Genomic DNA, 19,278 nt, shown 5'->3' with positions numbered 1-19,278 from the left:
GATGGCGAATTCAATGAATCAACACGAACACACGCATTTTACTTGCCACACGCACACCACAGCACAAAAATATCAATGAACTTTACACAAAACTTTGGGAGCGTATGCAGCGTGGAGAAATAGTCAAAGTGCCAAAGAGTGCGGGAGAGAAAGGCAGGTGGGAAATTTGAAATACGAACCAAGTTATTAAATAATTATTTAAAATACGGGAAAATATGACTATTTTCTATATTTAAAAAATTAAATGTTATTTATAGGATTAAAAGTAAGTCTTTAATTCATTTAAATTTTACTCAGTAATATTTACTTTTTCCCCATTTTTTCTGTCTCCTTTTTTAACCAAGCAAATTTCCAAGTGGGTCTGTGCCTGTGCACTGCCTCTTGCTCACCTTTTTGGAGAGTTGCTCTTCCCTCCGGTTCGTGTACCTGTGTGCGCGGGTGCGTTCTACCTTTCATTGCGTGTAACCGATTGTTTGTTTTGAAATAGTAATTCTCATCTGTATTTTTTTTAAACAAAAAGGTAAAAAGATTTAATATTTTAGAACTCATTGCTTTATACTGCGGCTAACAAATACATTATTGTTATTGAGTTTCGCTCTTCGAATTCCGACGGAGAATTGGAGAGTCGGAGAGCAAGTGCAACTGTGTTCGTGTTTTTGGAGAGCAACGAGGCTATTTAAGCAACCCACGAAGCGCTTATTTTGTTATTGCCCGATTATCTTTCACCCGCGCTGCTTGTGTGTGCTCGCTTTCCATTCGAAAAAAAACATCAACTCAAAATATGGATATTTGATAGGCAGAAGTAATTACCTATTTGTTTGGGAAATATTCAACGGTATTTGGATGTTTTAGTTACTCGATGACAGGTTCTCCGCACGTTTTTTCATTCGATTCGGAACTGTTGTTGTTGTTTTAGCGAAGCACACCTAAAAAATACAAAACCACTCACACACACGCGAAACATACACACGGTTGTGATTTGGCGCGCTCTTGTGTGCGTGTGTACATACAACAAAAAGCAAAAAGCAACGAATTTCGGTGTGCAAAGAAACATAAATCGGCAGGCGAGGAAATCGGAAAGCCAAGAAACCAAAAAACCAAAACAGTGCAAGTTACAGTATTCCCCAAATCGAGAAAAAACAAAAATTCCTTTTTGATTTCCAAGATTTTCATCTGCGCGGGTGCATGTGTGTGTGTGTGTAACAGCAACAAATACCAGTGCACGGCCAAGAAAGAAGAAGAGAACCAGCGCGAAGCAGAAGAAGAAAGATGATGTAAACTTTGTTGTAACCAAAAGAAAAAAGAATAACATAAAAATCGAGTGAAGCAGAGAACAGAGCTAAACGGGAAAAATAGTGGCAGTGCTTCGAATTCTTCCAGTCTTCGAGTGATTTTTTTGGGAGCACTTCAAAATGCCAGAAACGGAGCACGAGATCTGCAGCAAGGAGTGGCTGCAGTCGCAGCTGCGATCCCTGGACTCCAAGGACCTGATCCTGTTGGACTGCCGCGGCTCGCACGAGTACAGTGAGTCGCACATCCGCGGAGCCGTCAACCTCTGCATACCCAGCATCGTCCTCCGTCGTCTGGCGGTTGGCAAAATCGATCTGGCCTCCACGATCAAGTCGCCCGAGCTGAAGCAGCGCATCCAGTCGGGCTACAAGCTCTGCTGGTTCATCCTCTACAACGGCGAGGGCGTGCCCGGCCAGAATCAGGAGATCGCCGGAGCCGGATCCCTGGCCGTCGCCATGGACTCCATCATCAGCATCCTGCACCGCCGCCTCAAGCAGGACGGCTGCCGCGTGGTTGCCCTACAAGGTGAGTCATCAGTTGAATACTTGGGTGCCCCAAAAAATAGTACTACAATATCATAATACAAGTGCGGGAGTTACTGAAACAAACTAAGGTTTATACCTCTGAATTCACACATTTAAACTCACAGTTAATCGTATAAATATGAATATTATCCATGTTGTTTCTAAAGAATACATATTTGAAAGTTTACAGCTTCAGTAATGGAAATTACTAAGAATAGCATTATAAACATAGTAGAATAACAAAAAAATTTAATCCAAAATGTTTCTCCCTAATCTCGTTTGATTAGAATGTAATAATTTGAAAAGCAATTCTTAAGATTTACATTGTGATATTCTCGGAATGGAATGAATCAATATAATTTATGGTTGGAATTTTTTGTTAGTTTACTACGCACCTGTATTCGAGAACGGAACTCTCCATTTGTTGATCGCGGCTATCGGATTCTTTAAATGCCTGATACTTCCCAACACCGCTCATAAATCAATGCCGCACATTCCTATCCTAGGCCTAAGAATATCATAATTTATTTATACTTCCCCAATGTTGTTTGCGGCATTTTTAGCACGAAACCCCCAAGGAAGAAACCAAAACAAAACAAAACAAAGCCGAAAGAATATTAATAATACAAGCAAGCACTGCCTGGCCATAAATAAACATTTGCATGGATTTGTTATTGTTTTTTTTCGTTGTTTTTTTTTTTTTTTGCGAAACAGAAAAGCATTCTGGGGGCGGAGACCAAATGACAAATGCAAAAAACTAGCAAAATATAATGTAATCCGCACAGCTGATAAAGCTAGCGCCAGATTAGAATTATATTCAGTCTGACTGATCCTGATTATAGACATATACTGCATAGATTTCACCTTTCTGAACTTGTTTTTGGTTGACACAATTTTGTTTGACTTTGATGGAAAATTAAAATGGCCGGAATTGTTAGTCTATATATGCTGTGTTTCGTTTCGTTTCCTTATCACAAGTGCATGCAAGCTATATTAAAACTTGCGCAAAATATCAATGCAACCATATCGGCGGATATATATATATATAAGTTTCCAATTATTTTATTCTGAAACACAATGCCCCTCCTTGATTGGCCCATATCAATTAAGGGGCGATTTAAATATAAATGTGTTTTCAAATGTGTTTGGTATTTTACAAACACGTTCGGAGATTAAGGAAGTCATAAATAAACATCACTGCTGTCGATGCTTTTGAGGTCTTCCCACTATTGTTGGCTACACATTTTCTTTGTGCTCCCATATAGATTTGTGTCATTCAGAAAAATGTCACAATTGCTTTTCAGCGACTCGAGGCTCCTCGACTCCCATGACTCAAAGCCACATAAATTGTCATATATACTTTATATATGCTATACATACGCTTATTTATGTATGTGCTGCCCTATATGCCTGTGCACATAGTCGAAATATATACATAATTATCTGACGACTGACTATGGCTTCGTTTTTATTTTTATCACTTCAATTTCCGCTCGCTTACAAGTCCCACAGAACCGTGATTGTATGGATATATATGTACATATACGCACTTTTTTGCCGAACGAGCTTTACGCACGTTCTCCTCTGCCATTCAAATGTTTTCTTTTTTTTTTTGTGTCTGCCTGCTAATATCGCAAATTGACAATGGAGCGTCAACAAATGGACCGGCTTTTCAGCCTGCCCCTCTCTCATCCCACCCACCACCTTAAGATACTTTTCTCTTTGTACCCATTTCATTTCGAAAGATAAATAGAACTTGAAAGACCATGGAATTAGCATAACATAAGGTGCTCTCTCAACTATGACGTCAAGCCGTGGAAAGAGATGGCACTCTATGGTGAGAAAGAGTTCGCTGCAACGGAGCATCCTGTGAAAACTACCTGTGTACAGGTAATTAGGAGAATCGGGCCGAAACATTTTACGACCGGCAATACCAGGGAAACACCCAAGAAAGTTGGAACCTCTTGACATTCGCCAGATGAACAAAACGAAGTTGGAATGAATAGTAGGCGAAGGTGGAAAGATAACAGCGTGAAAATCCAGTGTCACCTTTTCAGGGATTTCATTGTTTTTCCGGCCTGCTGAAGTGTCCGCTTTGTTCAGTCGTTTTCCTTAATGATCCCGAAATGGTAAATGAATTCTGCGACCTCAGGCAAGAATTTTGAATGGAAACATAGGCAACCGAGTTTTATGGCGTTTCCCGAGCGAAACATGCTCAATAAACCCAATTTCTCGATTTGGGCAAGAGCAAACACTATTTTCATAATTGTTTAAACGAATTCGTGAAATTATCTGGAAACAATGACTATATCATCGTCCATATTTAGTTGGCTAAATTCAAAATCAATTCCGCAATTTTGCCGCAATTCGTTAATGATTTTGACATTTCAGTGGAAGTTATCTAATCACATGAGTGGGTTTGGTTTATTTGCCATGCAAATGCACAGAAAGCAGCTGTGTAGAGAGGAAGTTGTGGCATTTATGTGTATTCTGTATCGGAACGGGGAATATCTATAGCCATTGGTTGCGATTAGAAATGGGGCAGGAAGTTTGGGCTGGGAAGCAAGCGGAACTGGGGCAGGTTGGCTAAAAACGGAAGGAAGCCCAAAGCGGAAGACAGAATGAGGATGTAAATAATGATATATTTGTTTACTATTTGCATCAAACTTGGGGCAGAACATTCTTTCTACTATTAGCTTTCTTCTATTCAAATGGTTACGAAGAGTTAATATATAATTAATAACTTTACATAAGCCTTACATATTAAAAGCCTTTTAAGTTTGGTTGGGTAGTGCAGTTAATTCCTGGACTTTGCTCTTTAAGGACCCTTGAATTTAGCACCGTGCTGTTTTATCGCCTAATGGCCACTCGGTGTAATCCCTTTTCTTGTTGTGGCCAACAGAAAATCTCCGACTAACAACCCGTAATCAGCTTAAGCTGGCCCAGCAAAGTTCTTACCAATCGCGGGTACAATAAAGTTTTTCCCCCGACTTGCCACTAATTAACCTTGAAATTCAATCAAGTCGCGGCAATTATGCGCTCTTTGTCAGCCATTGATGGCGTCTCTTTCGACGTCTTCCTTTTTTTTTTAAGTTCCAGCTTCAGGACTTTATGAAGTCCCTGGGCAGCATGAAAAATGCATAATGCATCGCGGCCAGCGCCGGATTCAGCTTCAACTGGCGATGTAAAATTCATTTTAATTAAATGCCACTTTGTATGCATTTCTCGGAATTAAAACAATTAAGATGGGGCCAACTGGGGCACCAACTATATAGGATAGAATGCGACATGTGCGCACAGATAGGGTCACGCGAATAGTGGCACTTGGTGTATCCGTGGGTCAACAACTTCAAATTGCAGATACTGTGCTATGCTGCAAAAGATATTTATATATATTTAGTTTCATTTCTAGCAAGTTAGTAATTTGAAAGTATGTGCGGTATACATGCACATATATGCTCATGGCTTTAAACTGCAGTCTGTGTATCGTAAACTAAGCATTTCCGTCGACGGAATTTAATTCAATTAGATCTAGCAGAGTTCCGAACCGCATTTCGTATGTGTTGTGCTCTTGCGAATGTGTTGGTGGTGTTCTCTTTGAGGGAGTCAATGAACGAGAAGAGATGCATCTCTCTCTCTCTCCCTCTCTCTCTGGAGACTGGGAAAGCGGCAGATCGGATCCGCGCATCTCGCGGCGAACTCGTCTGATTTATTTTCTGCCTTCTGCCTTGTTTCGTGTGTTTTTTATGGCCAGACGGATACAGAGCCGCGCTCTGTTGGCAGCCGACCCTTTTATAGAGATTGAACCCGAGCTGCTGCGCATGCGCCATAAAAAACCACTTTGCGTCGGGCTGCATTTCCACTGGCTTTTCCCAACTGGCTTTTCTCCTTACTCTCCGATTGGGAGTGTTGTTCGCCTCATTTGCTGTTTTTAACGAATTTCGTTGTTGTTCGGTTTATTACTATTTGGCCTGCGACGGGTCGGCTTTTGATATTGTTTTTGGGCCCTGGTTAAATGTTTTGAAATATTTTCCACTGCACTGCGTTTTCTCCTCACCAGTGCGAATATTCGTATAGTATTTCGATACAGGGAAACTTCACTGAAGTAAACTAAATGAAAGACCCATATAATGGTTTCTGAACTACAACTTGGTGATTATTGTAGTCCTTTTTTCTATTTCCATTTTCATGTATAAAGAAATAAACTTAATCAGAAGAGTTGAACTTATCGATGTCTGACTGTAAAAGCAAAGTAACACGTGGCAAAATCCCAAGGCCAACCGAATGGACCGTCTCTCATTACGATTTCATGATAACTCATCACAAAGGCGGTGGCTCCCACAATCCCCCTTCCCCCTCCGAGTTTTCTCGTCCCCCCTCGGCACCCCCTTCTCCCAGCCGCTGCTTCTCCATTGAGGCAACTCTGCCAACTGGTCTGCCTTCACCGAAAAAAAACTCAGCCACAACAAGCAGCTACAAAAAAAGACAGTAAAATAACTGAGAGGCTGAGACAGTTGGCCCGGTTGCCCACCTACGTGCCAAAAAGCCGTTGGGCCAAATTTGTCGGCGGATACAGTGGGCTAGAATGGGTCACGGAGAACATATGGCAAACGAATATATTTCGCAACAAAAGTGTAAAGCACTGCAATTATTATCGGCTAGTTAGGCAATTTTTTAATCCATTTTACATCTTGGTTGATTAGGACTATTTTTAAGTACTATTGCTACACTGAAACCAATTCGTTTGGAAAGTTTTTCCATTAACAGCGGACTTCTTGAAAATATATCAACAATTCTTCTAATCTTTCTTAACAACTCCTATAGAATGATAGTTCTTTTGAATACATATTCCTTTTTTAACTAATGTTTTCGTGGATTCTTCTAATTAAAGCCCACCTGGACCGGTAAAAAGCAAGTGTGTTTTCAATAATCACGAACTAATCACCTTGCCCCACTGTGCCCATCGAACGTACTTTGTTGGCTTGTTGTTTTTTGCGGTTTCTGTTGTTTTTGTCGCATGCCCACATGCAAAGTGAGCCGAAAGACAGTCGGACATCTTTCCAATTGGAGTTGGCGTCAGCATCTTATAAAGTAATCACAGTACTGCGGAAGTGCGACAGAGAGGCGGGTATGTGGGGCCAGGGGAATGAGCGAGAAGGGGCGATTGGAGGCACGCTTGAAAGAAAGGAGACAGCAACAGCATTTGACAAACAGAGCGTTGGACAATCCTAGCCCGAGAAAGGGGGATAGGAAGGGGGCAGCGAAGCTGGTCGGTCGATCTCTTTTGACTTCCAGCCTACGGCCAAAACATTTTGAATGTTGTCTTTGCGGCTAGTGTAGATTTGGGTCAAAGCTTGTGTGGGCTGTAATTGTAATTAAGCAGGCGTTGAAAATGCATAACTTAACTAGCGGCTAATGGCGAGACCCACAGCGAAGAGCGCTTTTCCGGAGGCTGTGCAAATATTTGCAACCTAACTACAGTGAAGCTTCTTTAATTCTTCCATTTGTCGTTACTTTCAGATTTAGAAACAGGAAACAACAGTTCCCTACCCTTATAATAGGCATTTGTGAGTGCTAAACCTTACTCTTGCTTAATTTGTATTCCGATTATGATAATGATAAAATGATGTACCAATGTGTTCAGGAATTTTGGTTTTCGTTCAAGCTATAGAGGTACGACTGTATTTGCAACATTCCATCGCTCTCAGTCGTGGGGCAACAGCAGCAACAACAAAGTACAGGCAATAACAAAGACTTCCGGTCAAATTTGTGCGGGCGTGTTGCCTCTCTTTCTCCACTCCACGACACTCACTCTCCACGTTCCTCTCCCCTTCTCCGCCCACTCTCCTTGGGCGGCTTGCATACCTCAACGTTCAACGGAAGTTTCCAGGGCGCATATAGCATAAACACTCACACAAGCGCTCATGGAATGGGGAACAGAAATCAACGGCGCATTGCGAATGGAAGAATGTGAAAGAAGCAGAAAGAAGGCAGGAGTCGAGCTTCCCTTCATTCAATTCTTTTTCATTTTTTCTTGGCGGGGGACGACGCGTAAATTGTTATATTCTTGGAATTAGCAAACGGCAACAAAAAGTAACAACAACTTCAGTCTGTCGCGCAAAAAGAAAAGCTATAAAAAAGAGAGGAGGGCATCAAAATGAAATGGAGCTAAAAGTTGTAGTCGATGCGCTTGCATGCATAAATCTACACTGTAGAATCCACAGAGAGGAACAAGGAGAAGAATCGAACGAAGAACCAACAGCCTGAACGCATTTCATCAAAGTGCAAATTAGCAACAGATTCCAAAACGAGAAGAGAACGAGCCACAAACGGCAGTCGAAGAATTGAAAAGGGTGGAAAAGAATCAACAAGAAGAATGGGCTGAGAGAAGCCAAGTGAGAAAGAGAGGGACGGATACCGACCTCCTGACTTTTTTTATTAAAGAGCCATACAAATTCTTTAGAAGGAAACATACTTTTAAATGCTCTAAGTCTGCAAAGCTTTAAGAGTAAAATATTTTTGAATTCTACATTATTAAATAAATAAAATATATTCTTTTTATCTTTATGGTTTTAGTGGAGTTTAGGAAAAATTTAGATAGAGTATTGCCTATTCGTCAGCTTGGTCGTTGTTTTGCTTCATCTGTCGTATCTGTTTTCTCAATTGCATTAGTCGGTGGGGCTTTCCTTCTCTGCCGTTAGCTGCAGCAGAAATCTTTTCCAGTCGACAAGTGTTTCCTTCTGGTTTTCCTTATTGGACTTTTACTTGTTAGAAAAGGCAATAAACTTGTTGAACTGGAAGAAGACGCTTAGTCGAGGACTTTTATCTTGGAGGTCATTTTCAATTTGTGAGATTGAAATCCAAAACAAAGCAAAGAATCTTCTTTGTAACTGTAAAAGAGTGTTAAGATTTAGTCCGCTCGAGGACAATAGAACTTACAAACAGTAAAATTACAGTGAAGAAAATAATCTCTCTAGTCTCTTTTTTTTTGTCAAAGTGTAGTTCTTAGCCGGCCTTCACTGTGTTTTTATTTATCTGGTGCATATGCAATATTTATAAAACCCCTGGGACTCCTCCCTTTGTGCCTTTTGCGCTTCGGCGCTTTCAGCATTTCAACTCCAAATGAAATTCAACGCACGTTGTTTGTAGTAGGATATTTGCTACCGTGCAAATGCTGCTGTCGTCGTGGCTGTCTTTTGTTATTTGTCCGCTCAGTTGGGCTTTTGCTTTGGCCATCCCAGCGGGTGTTTTTTTTTTTCAAAGAATTGAGGACACAGTCTTGGACCAAAGTGCGATTTAACTTTTTGTATATTTATACAAACATGGGGATGTCTTTTGGCCACAAAATCAATATCAGAAAAGTACTGTACCAATATGATGGACAACGCCACATATTAAAATCACAGTTAAAGATTTTGAAGATTTCCATGGTTACTTCTTCAACTGCTTGAAGTTGCTAAAGAAGTTGGCACTTGTACTGACACATCTATCTACCGTGCTACTTGTTGCATCCTTCTGGCAGAACAGGATACTGAACTTAATCCCCTGCAATTGCGGAAAGCCACGGAAGAAGAGCAGCCAGCGGCAGCAACAGGATGCTGCACATTAAACTTGACCCATTTGTGCGAGGCTTCGCTTCAAAAATCCGAAACCAACACTAGCGCACTCGAAGGACTCACCCACACTTGCAGAGGGTTGGCTCACTTCAATTATCCCGAATTGGTTCGGCTTTCCATTGCGTATTTTCCCCAGGCAACGTTGCCAAATTTCGCCACCACTGCGAACATTGTCAGTTGCCATTTTCAAGCAAATACAGCGCCATATAATTAATTAATAATGCGGCATCCACAGAAGTCAGAAGCCAGAAAAAAAGGATCTGCGTGTGCACTCAGGAAAATGTTCCTACTATCTAGTACATTAACGTTAACCACATGTTTTAATATTGAATATATTTTCAAAAATCTAAACTCCATTAAAATTATATTTGAAAAATAGTGGAATTACACTTAGTGGAATTGAGTTTGCTAAGAGTCTTGACGAATCTCCAAAGTTTCACCCGTAGCATATTTCTCAAAATTGAATTTAAAGTTCCATTTTGAAAATCCAGATGTTTCGAGTGTTGGTTCAGGACCCGAAATGGGTCCTGGGGCAATGTATTGCTACCAAAGCTGTGGCTTCCTGCTATTTATAGCTCACAGCTCCCCAAGGGATGAAGCTCTGGTCGTGAAGGAGGATTTTATGGGGCTGGGAAAATTTCGGGCGTGCCTAGACCAAAATTAGGTTTTTGCTTATTTACATTTTGATTGATTGGCTTACGCAATTTGACATTTTGCCAGCGACCCGAGCACGGATGCCAAAGGTAATCCCCCGGCACCCACAAGAACCCCTTCCCCATCCCGCACCCATTAGTGGGTCATTAGATGGGTGTCCCCTAGAAATTTATGGAACACAAGGTGAGGCTTACCAGTTCTGCTCAATTGTTGACTAAGCGTTAAATTTGTTCGTATATGAGCAGAATATATGTGCATCTGGGGAGTACTTGAGCACAAGTCGAGTTCTTGGGCAAACAGTTTAGCTATCAGGCCTGTTTAATTGCTGAATAACTCATCAAGCAAATAGAGAAGCTTAAATAATTAATTACACGTGTGGCAAATGGGTATTAGGGAGAGTAAGAGGTTATTAATAGCTAGTCAAGTTAGCTACTTTAAATCAATAAGTTAGAACATTATTCTGAAAAGAACTTAAGACACAGGAGAAGACAACATGCAGTTATATAAATGCAATCATCGTAAAATATATAGTTCTTTAGCCATTAAAAACTCCATTCACTTTGGCTGAATTCGATGTTCAGTCGGCTTTCGTCACTAACCATCGTTACCCCCTCGGCACATATTTCACTCATTTCTCAGTTGCTGCTATTAGCTCGTACTGCCATGTAGAACGGACGTCTAACTAGCTTATTTAACTACCCACTCAGTCAGTGAGTCCGTATTGAATGAGTGGCCAACTGATTAAGTGAGCAACTGATGCGGTGACTAAGCTCAGTCTTTTATGTCGACAGCATTCTTTCTCCTGTTGCTTGCAATGCGGAAGTGGCAACAATGGCTGCGAGGCGAAAAGCTAGAGGCACAAATGATGTCGCACATTCGTTACTAGAAAAGACACTAGAAAAATAAGGCCACAATATTTTTAAAAGTGTGTAAATATTAGAGTTTGCAATAGTGAGCTAATATAAAAACTGGCTAGGAGATCTTCGATATATTTATGTACTATGTAAAATTTATGCTTATATGTATGTAGATTTATTTACAAAATATGTATGTACGTTTGACTAGACCACATTTTTTTAACGTCGATATCCCACGTTTTTTCTCTCCGTGCTGAAACCTATCTCACTCTTTTGCCGGCTCTGCGTAGTAATTCCCTCTTCAATTGCAGCAAATTGGGTGTAGGAAAAAAACGTAAACTTAATTGAATGCATGAATGAATGAATGAAATGGAATGAAAATGGACTTTAACTACTAATGGCGGTCTGGCTCGTTTTCCATGCAAATATGTTGTCGTGGGTTGTTGGGCAAATAGTTGCGTGCAAAGTTGCCACTTAGCCTTCTCTTTTCGCTGGCCAGCCTGGGATTCATTCATAAAAGCAATTTTGGCTGGGAAGGCGGCTTATATAAAGGGGAACTCTTTCACTTTTCCACCCACACAAGCAGCAGCTTGATATACACATATATATATGTTATATATATCAGGTGCAGCAGCATAAAAAGCTGTGCGGCGAGGTTCGGGTCCGTGCTATGCATACATATTTATTTTTGTTGATTTTTAAGTGGTCTGCCTTCGCCCATTTTTTTTAATATTTTTTTCTCCGTACAGCATTATTTTCTGGTGGGCGAGGCATTTATTTAGAATTTTGTGCTGTTTGTTGCAGTTGTTACGTTCATTTTTGGTTTTACGACCGTGGGTGGGGATTTTCAGAGGCAAGTTGCCGGTGTGGGCGACTCCCACAGCAACAACAAGCAAAAACACAGCAACTGCCTCGGTAGCAAAAAAAAATTAAAAAAAAAAAAAAAAAAACAGCAGCAACTGCGACTCGAGCTCTGGATTTTTATACATTTCTGTAGGATTTTTTATAGCCGTTTTGGCCGTTACGTCAAGTGTCCGGGCCGGTTGAATGGCCAGATACAGTGAAGCAAGCATATAGTGGATTGAAATTTTGCTTTGGTTACTAATATGTCAGTGTGATATTATTATTAAAAAACTTCATATTTAAATTTCACTAACTAATTATGAGTGCCACCCAAACAGGCAAGAATTTGTAATTAAATATGCAAAGGCGGAGCAAAGTGAATATGGTAATCTATCGATCACAATCCAGTGTCAAACTCTTTGATTGATTGTCTTGAAACTTTCACCGAATCAATAATTCAAGAGTGCCCTTTTTAATTCACACCACCCAGAATGTGTGATATTTGCCAAATGCCAGGCAACTTTCGAGCTGTTCTCATATGCAAACGCCGGCGCAATTTCCGCTTCTTAACACTGGCAAAATGGCCAAGTTCAATCCAAAGTCCAAGTGCAGGCAAAGTACACGTGAACGTCTGACATTCTGCAAGTCGCTTCTCGTGTCTCCCGGGCTCTGCGCATCAATCAATCATGTTGTAATCAATCAACTTCCGTTCCTTAACACGAATTGAAGTAGTTAAAATGTCAACGCTTTCAGACAAGCAAAAGAAGGTACAGTTGATTAAGAAATCATACTCTACTCTTCGGCGAGAAACTGCAATGATTGGCAAATCAGCCTCCAACCAATTCTTCCGTCGAAATAAACACAGGCGGAAGTGGCAGGCATTAATATATTCCTCAAGTTCTTTTCCGTCTCGATTTTCCCTCGAACATTTTCCTCTGCACTTTGTTTATGCCAAGCTGGAAAAATGTGCCTTCATATTTTAGAGCAAGGCACACGACAAAAAACGATTTTCGTCGTTCAATTTATGCTTAAAATTAAAAAATTTAAATAAAGATTATGCACTTTATTTGGCTTATGTTTACAATGGGTTTATAGTTTGATTAATTTAATAAATAAAACATGTGTGTTATTTACAATAATAAAACCTTTTTAAAGTTTAATTATATAATTTAATTATATACTAATATAAAGATCTTAAAAATCTTTTAGATTAATGAACTGAAAATTCTGTCATTTTCCCTCAGTGGAAGGCATAAAAAATTCGAATTTTTCAGGGGGGGAAAAGTGAAATGTAAACAAAATTGGGGCCACGCTGGGTGGGGGAAAAGCACACGCACCCGCCCACATCGATGGCAGATACTAAATGCTCTATATGCATATGGCTAATGGATATGGGGCCCCAAATGGGACTCGCATTATGATTGCCGTTGTGTTTTACGGCTCTTCTTCGTTCCTCGATCCCCATTTCCCATTTCCCATTCCAGTTGAAATCGAAAAGCGACGACTGCCGACTACTGACTCATTGACAAATAGCATTGAACTGCAGGCGTTGTCTCGTGGTCTGGTTTTTCATTCATGCCAGCCACTCCCCATTGTGCCACCCAGCGCCTCACAAATGCACACATGCGTGTGTGTACATATGTATATATGCAGATAGGTTCCATATATTTATAGTACTGAGAACCTCGGTATCTGGCATTGTGCAATGACCGGCTGAATGCATTTGCCAGACCAGAAAGCACCGGATTCGCTGCGCTCCGACCTGGGTGCGAGTAAACAACGCACACACTGCGTATGCGTAATATCGATTTCCTCAACTTCGAAACTCCCTTCAGCAAACACGCGCCTAATGGCTCGAAATCCCCATGGCAAAACAATTCGAAAAAAGTGCTACGTTGCACGGAATGCGGCTGAGGAATTTGTGTGCCCGGGAGTGATTAAAATGCCCATTGTGGGCCACGGGAATGGAGCGGGATAATGTGGAAAAATGTAAAGTCAAATAGCTCTAAAATTCCAGGGCACAGGCTCTGGAAACAAATGAACAAAGAAAGCCATAAAAAGTGATATGTTTTCAAAACTGTTTTGTATTGGAAAATATTGAGATTGAAGTTATTCCAATGTATAAACTAATAGATACTCCTTTTAAGAGTGTGTTATACTTATTCAATCAAACTCAATGTTTACACACCAAGTGCTTCCTTTCGGATTCTCCTTAATTCTGAAATCCATTTACAAATTTCCGCGGAAAACTTTCGAACGCGACCCAAAACAAAGCCAAATGAACGCAGATGCGGTAATAGAAATGGAAATGTTCGCTGTGCGCCGTGTTCCGCTGCATGCATGTGGCCAACTTCCGGTTTGGTGGGGGGTGGCTCCGCGGAATCCATCAATGAGTGCCACCCATGAGTGTACGTGCCTCGATTCGCTGGGGTTTTGGTTTTGTTTGGGGCTCTGCATCCAGTGTTCCACTTTAGGGATCTGCGTCAACTGAACTGAAACCGCAAATGAATTAAACAAGGCAGGCGCACACACTCGAAAAGCGCCCACAGAATGGCAAACCATACAAGGGCTCCCCCCTTGAAAAACACTTCTCTAACTGTTTTCGTGCGGCAAAATAGAAAAAAGCGTAGAAAAACGCGCGTACGTCATATCCGTTGGGAGCAAATGAAAAAAAAAAAAAAAACAGCAGAGAAAGGGGTGAGCGGGGGATTGGGGATAGGGGGGTTCTGAAGTGGTACCTGTGAATGAATAGCTTGCGGTTGTGGGTGTGTGTTGTTGGGTGTGAGTGTGCGCTCGTATCTGAGAGCTCGTCGTATCCGTATCTGCGGAACTGCGCTGGAACCCAGCGAAGTGAGCTAAAAGTTATTTAACTCACGTTTTGTCTTTTTTGCGACTGTTGTTATTTTTTATATTTACACACGGAGATAAACAAAACGAGCTAGAGCAAAAGAGAGAGAGAGAGAGGGCCAGATAAGCATAAAAAAATGAAGCTAGTGGGGAAAGGTTATACGTACTATAATTAAAAACAAACAAAATAAATAAATATAATGAACGAGGCAGAAACTCCACAACTTTAGTGGTCATTATGATTATGAAAAAGTAAATTGTTATGCCTCGTAATTTCATAGACTTTTTTTTAAGTCACTAAGCAACTATCAATTACTGCGACTTTAACAAATTGTTCTAAAACTATGTTACTCTATTATTTATTATTATTTTTTTTGGCTGCATGGGGCAGAATAGATGTGCCGATTAAAGTGAAAAATGAATTAAACATATTAATACCCAAAAAACATGAATGAGCGGAACAAATCGTTTAAGCCCCCCGACTTTGTCTCCCTTTTTTATCGTACATATATAGCCACAAGTTTTTTATAATAGCAACAAATTTGGAACTGCGGGGGCGAGGCTGATGAGAAGATTTAAGTGGGTTGCTGGATGGTTGGTGGTGCGGTGGGTGGGTGGTTCGGTGGGTGCTTTCATTCAAGGTGTGCTGATGTTGCCAAAATCCGGTTTTCTAACAGATATGAGACAAACTGAAAAGCGTTTTTTTGTTCGCCTTTATTTAGTTTACGCTTTGTTCAGTTCAGCAATTTGTTGACGTTTTTTTTTTTCAAGTTTACATTTTCAGCGTTTTGAAGGTCGTTTCCACTGTTATTCACGTTTGTTTTGTGGTTTTGTTTTTTCTTTGTTTTGTGTGAACTCATCAATGAAACAATCTAAACACAAAAGCACTCACAAGTGTGACACAGAACGTGACAAAAAAATATAAAAAAAAACTACAAAGATACAGATACTCGCACATATCCACATATGTACATACATGTGTGTGTGACTATCAGCCATTTGAGGGTAAAACAAGTGGAAAACGAGGAGAAGCGATGACCATATGGGAGCTATAAATTGGTTATTTTATAATAGGGAAAGTCACCTGCAGGGGTAATATAATTGAGGGTTCTGTTTGAAATCGTATTCAAACGTAGAAGGAGGTTACGGATTTTGGTTAGAAATTAGAGGGCTTTTGTAAGCTAAAGTAATTACTGAGCATAATTTGAATAAATATATGTATTTAGTAGTGAACGAGTCCTCATGTAATATTATAATTATATAATATTATTGTATTATTGTATATTTTAATTTACATTCATTTGTATTTTAAACTCATTGTACTATCTTAACTATGTTTATACTATTTTTATGAGTATGTGGCTGTTAAGTTTAGCACTTCTCCGAGGTTAATCATTGATAGGCAACAAAATATTCTCAGGGGTGACCACCTAAGTATTTAATATGCCAAAATTACTTTGGCAAACCGTGCTGAGATACCGTCAAATTTCAATTTTTAAAAGCAATGATGAAGTCCAATTTCCGATGAAATGCTTATGCAGCAATTCCGTGGTATTCCTCGCCCTTTCTATATTCATTAGCATCTATTTCACCTGATCCATTCGATGGAACTCAATGGATATGCCGAGTTTGTTTGAGAAGGAAACAGCCATCGAATGCAGTTTGGTATGCCACATCCACGGGGATTGATATCCATGGCCATGGTCGGTCGGTTCGATTGGCCTTTATCTTGGTTTATTTTTAAAGTTCTGCGGAAAATGCAGATTGAGCCGGCAGAGTGCGTATACCACCCGTTGGCCGGCAAATAAGTTGATTGCCAGCGAACTCTTTGCTGCGCCTTCCGTTTTATTCACTTTGCTGTTTTTCGCATTTAATATGCGGCAAGTAGAAAATTGTAAGCTTCCGTTTTGCGTTATGCTGATGAGCAGTGGCCATTCGCGTGTTCAGATGACAATTCCCATACAAGTCTCAAGCTGGTAAATATAGGAACAGCATTTCCGCTGCGGCGACCACTCGCACTTCCGTTGCCAATTGGAGAAAAGAAGATCACCAGTACCTCCGCCACTTAGTTTTCCATTTCCCCCTTTTATGAATGATTCGCTTGCAAGAATTTCACGCATACTTGGCTTAGGTTGGGCTAATAGCAGCTACATGTCGCGTCGCGTAGGTGTTGTCTTACCAAAGACGAAAGACCAAAAAGCTACACTTGGCCAAGCATAACGAACGTCGAATTCCAGAGGCCTCAAATGACACGGTGGTCAAAATAGGAGCTCTGCTCAAAAAGCATTAACAAAGTTTAACCCGCTCTCTACGCCTTTCTTTACTTTCAGATGGCTTCAACAATTTTCGCCAGGCATTTCCGGAATGGTGCGAGGATGATAATCAGACGCACAACAAGGAGATCGAATCTAGTCGCAATGTTCAGACCGATCAGCTAATGGGTCTTAGGTAAGTGGAGCATCCTGATTATAAAAGAAGATAATATATAGATTTAAGAAACCAGTATATGGAACAAATTTAACCCTGCCAAATTTTCCAGGTCCCTGCGCATTTCCACAACGCACTCCGATTCCGCGTGCAGCAGTTCGGCGGAATCGTCGGATTGCGAGAGCTCCAGCCACCATCACCACCACCAGAGCCACCACAATTACAACGAGGCGCCCGTGGAGATAATCCCTGGACTGCTCTTCCTGGGAAATGCCACGCACAGCTGCGACTCGGAAGCGTTGAAAAAGTACAATATAAAGGTAAGCAGGGATCTCCTTGTTAGCTTACTTTAATTAATCATATCCTTTGCCCTTTTCAGTATGTTTTGAATGTGACACCAGATTTGCCAAATAAGTTTAAGGAGTCGGGCGACATCAAGTATCTGCAGATTCCGATCACGGATCACTACTCACAAGATTTGGCCATACATTTTCCGGATGCCATACAGTTTATAGGTGAGGTTTTGTAAAAATGAGTAATTAAAAGGGTAAAACCTATAATAAGGGGTATAGGATATTCGATATTCCCCGATTTCTTTGCATGAAATATCAAATTTAACGTTTTAAAGATAGAAACTATTAAAGCTTAAGGACATAATCCTGTTTTGTCAATTCAAAGCTAATGCTCTGTATTGTTTCCCAAAATTCACAGAGGAAGCGCGGTCTGCAAGCTCGGTGGTGCTGGTCCACTGCCTGGCCGGAGTTTCGCGCTCGGTGACCGTGACGCTCGCCTACTTGATGCACACGCGCGGCCTGAGTCTCAACGACGCCTTCGCGATGGTGCGGGACCGGAAACCGGATGTGTCGCCCAACTTCCACTTCATGCAGCAGCTGCTGTCCTTCGAGACCCAACTGCGCCTGAGACCCGGCTCCAGGTTCTCTTGCAGCTGCATCGCGCCGGACTGCAATTGCATGCAGACCACGGGCTTCATGGCCGCCCATCTGGCGAATGCTACCGGGGTCTCGCCAGACTCCGGCATCGAGTTCGACCGCTGGACCCCGTCGGACACGGGTCTTAAATGAGAACAGAGTGGCGGTAAGAGTTTCGTGCTGCCACCGAGTCAGGAGATCCCAGTTGCAGCCGCCGCCACATCGCCGCCGCCCATGTGCCTGGCGGTAAACCCGGACAACATGTCTCCGGCCAGCACCACCAGCTCGTCCACGTCGACCACGACCACCGCGGAGGCGGTTTCCGTGGTGGAGATGGTGCAGCATCGCGATCAGGAGATGGCCGAAGAGGACATCATAACCAGGGGAGGAGAGTACGATGAGGATGCGGCCTGAATGACGAAGCTTTTCCTAACTTGGTTCTCGCGCAAAACACCCGTAGAAACAACACATACATATGAGCCGCTTATTGAATAGGGGTACGAATTCAAACTTTAATAAATGTACAAAGTCTTGGAGAAACGCCCAACGTACACATATTGATTAATACCACGTAAATAACTTAATGTTTAGTACATTTTTAAGTAAAGTGCAGAAAAAATCCAACGTTATCCACACGCAAACCAACTATGCAACTATACGAAAAAGAATGAGAAATAAAATATATAAAATATATTTATATATACGCAGTGTACATGTTTGTATCTAACTCCTAAGCCAAGTCAAGAGAATAAATATATTGAAGCCGAAACGAAAATAAACAATTAAACTGAGAGCAGTTTTTCTAGGCATATAGTTTTAGTTTTAGTTTTAAATTTTACTAAACTCGAAATCGTTTATAATTGTAAAGTTTGTTATATTCGGAGCGATTGGCCGCGATAGGCGCTCCCTAATATGAATATACTACCACTTAATTACCGAATGCCAAGTCATAAAAGTGTAAAGTGAACTAAAATCCCGAATATCGAAGAATTTTTAAAATCGAAAACAAAAGAAAAATGAACACTAAAACAAAGAAAATAAATACAACCATTTGCACAACACAAATAATAACCACACAAAAAAGAACATTTGCCAAAAGCAAAACATTTTTTATTGTTTTTAGGGGTGATCTGAAATATCGATAAGCAGATTTTAGCAAGGTTTGAGAATTTGTCTAGACTATAGGAAAAACCGATTAATCGCATATAGTTATTTTCTACAAACGACATGTTAAAGTTGGAGAACAGCGAGAGGGAAATAAATTAAGAGATTAATTTGTTATGTAATGGAT

At 40.9% G+C, this 19,278-nt stretch overlaps 1 protein-coding gene across 1 annotated transcript; it reads left to right on the top strand.

Moving 5' to 3' along the window:
* The first annotated feature begins 697 nt into the window (after window positions 1–697).
* On the top strand, window positions 698–19,038 carry LOC117139227 (dual specificity protein phosphatase Mpk3). The gene is made up of 5 exons (XM_033301427.1): window positions 698–1,815; window positions 16,962–17,079; window positions 17,171–17,378; window positions 17,438–17,573; window positions 17,770–19,038. Exons 1-5 carry the CDS (start codon window positions 1,413–1,415, stop codon window positions 18,138–18,140), a joined length of 1,236 nt encoding a protein of 411 aa, XP_033157318.1. The 5' UTR covers window positions 698–1,412; the 3' UTR covers window positions 18,141–19,038.
* The last annotated feature ends 240 nt before the right edge of the window (window positions 19,039–19,278 follow it).

This window comes from Drosophila mauritiana, chromosome 3L (assembly GCF_004382145.1).
Source record: "Drosophila mauritiana strain mau12 chromosome 3L, ASM438214v1, whole genome shotgun sequence".
Taxonomy (NCBI): Eukaryota; Metazoa; Arthropoda; class Insecta; order Diptera; family Drosophilidae; genus Drosophila; species Drosophila mauritiana.
This window is presented reverse-complemented; position numbering and strand designations above follow the sequence as displayed.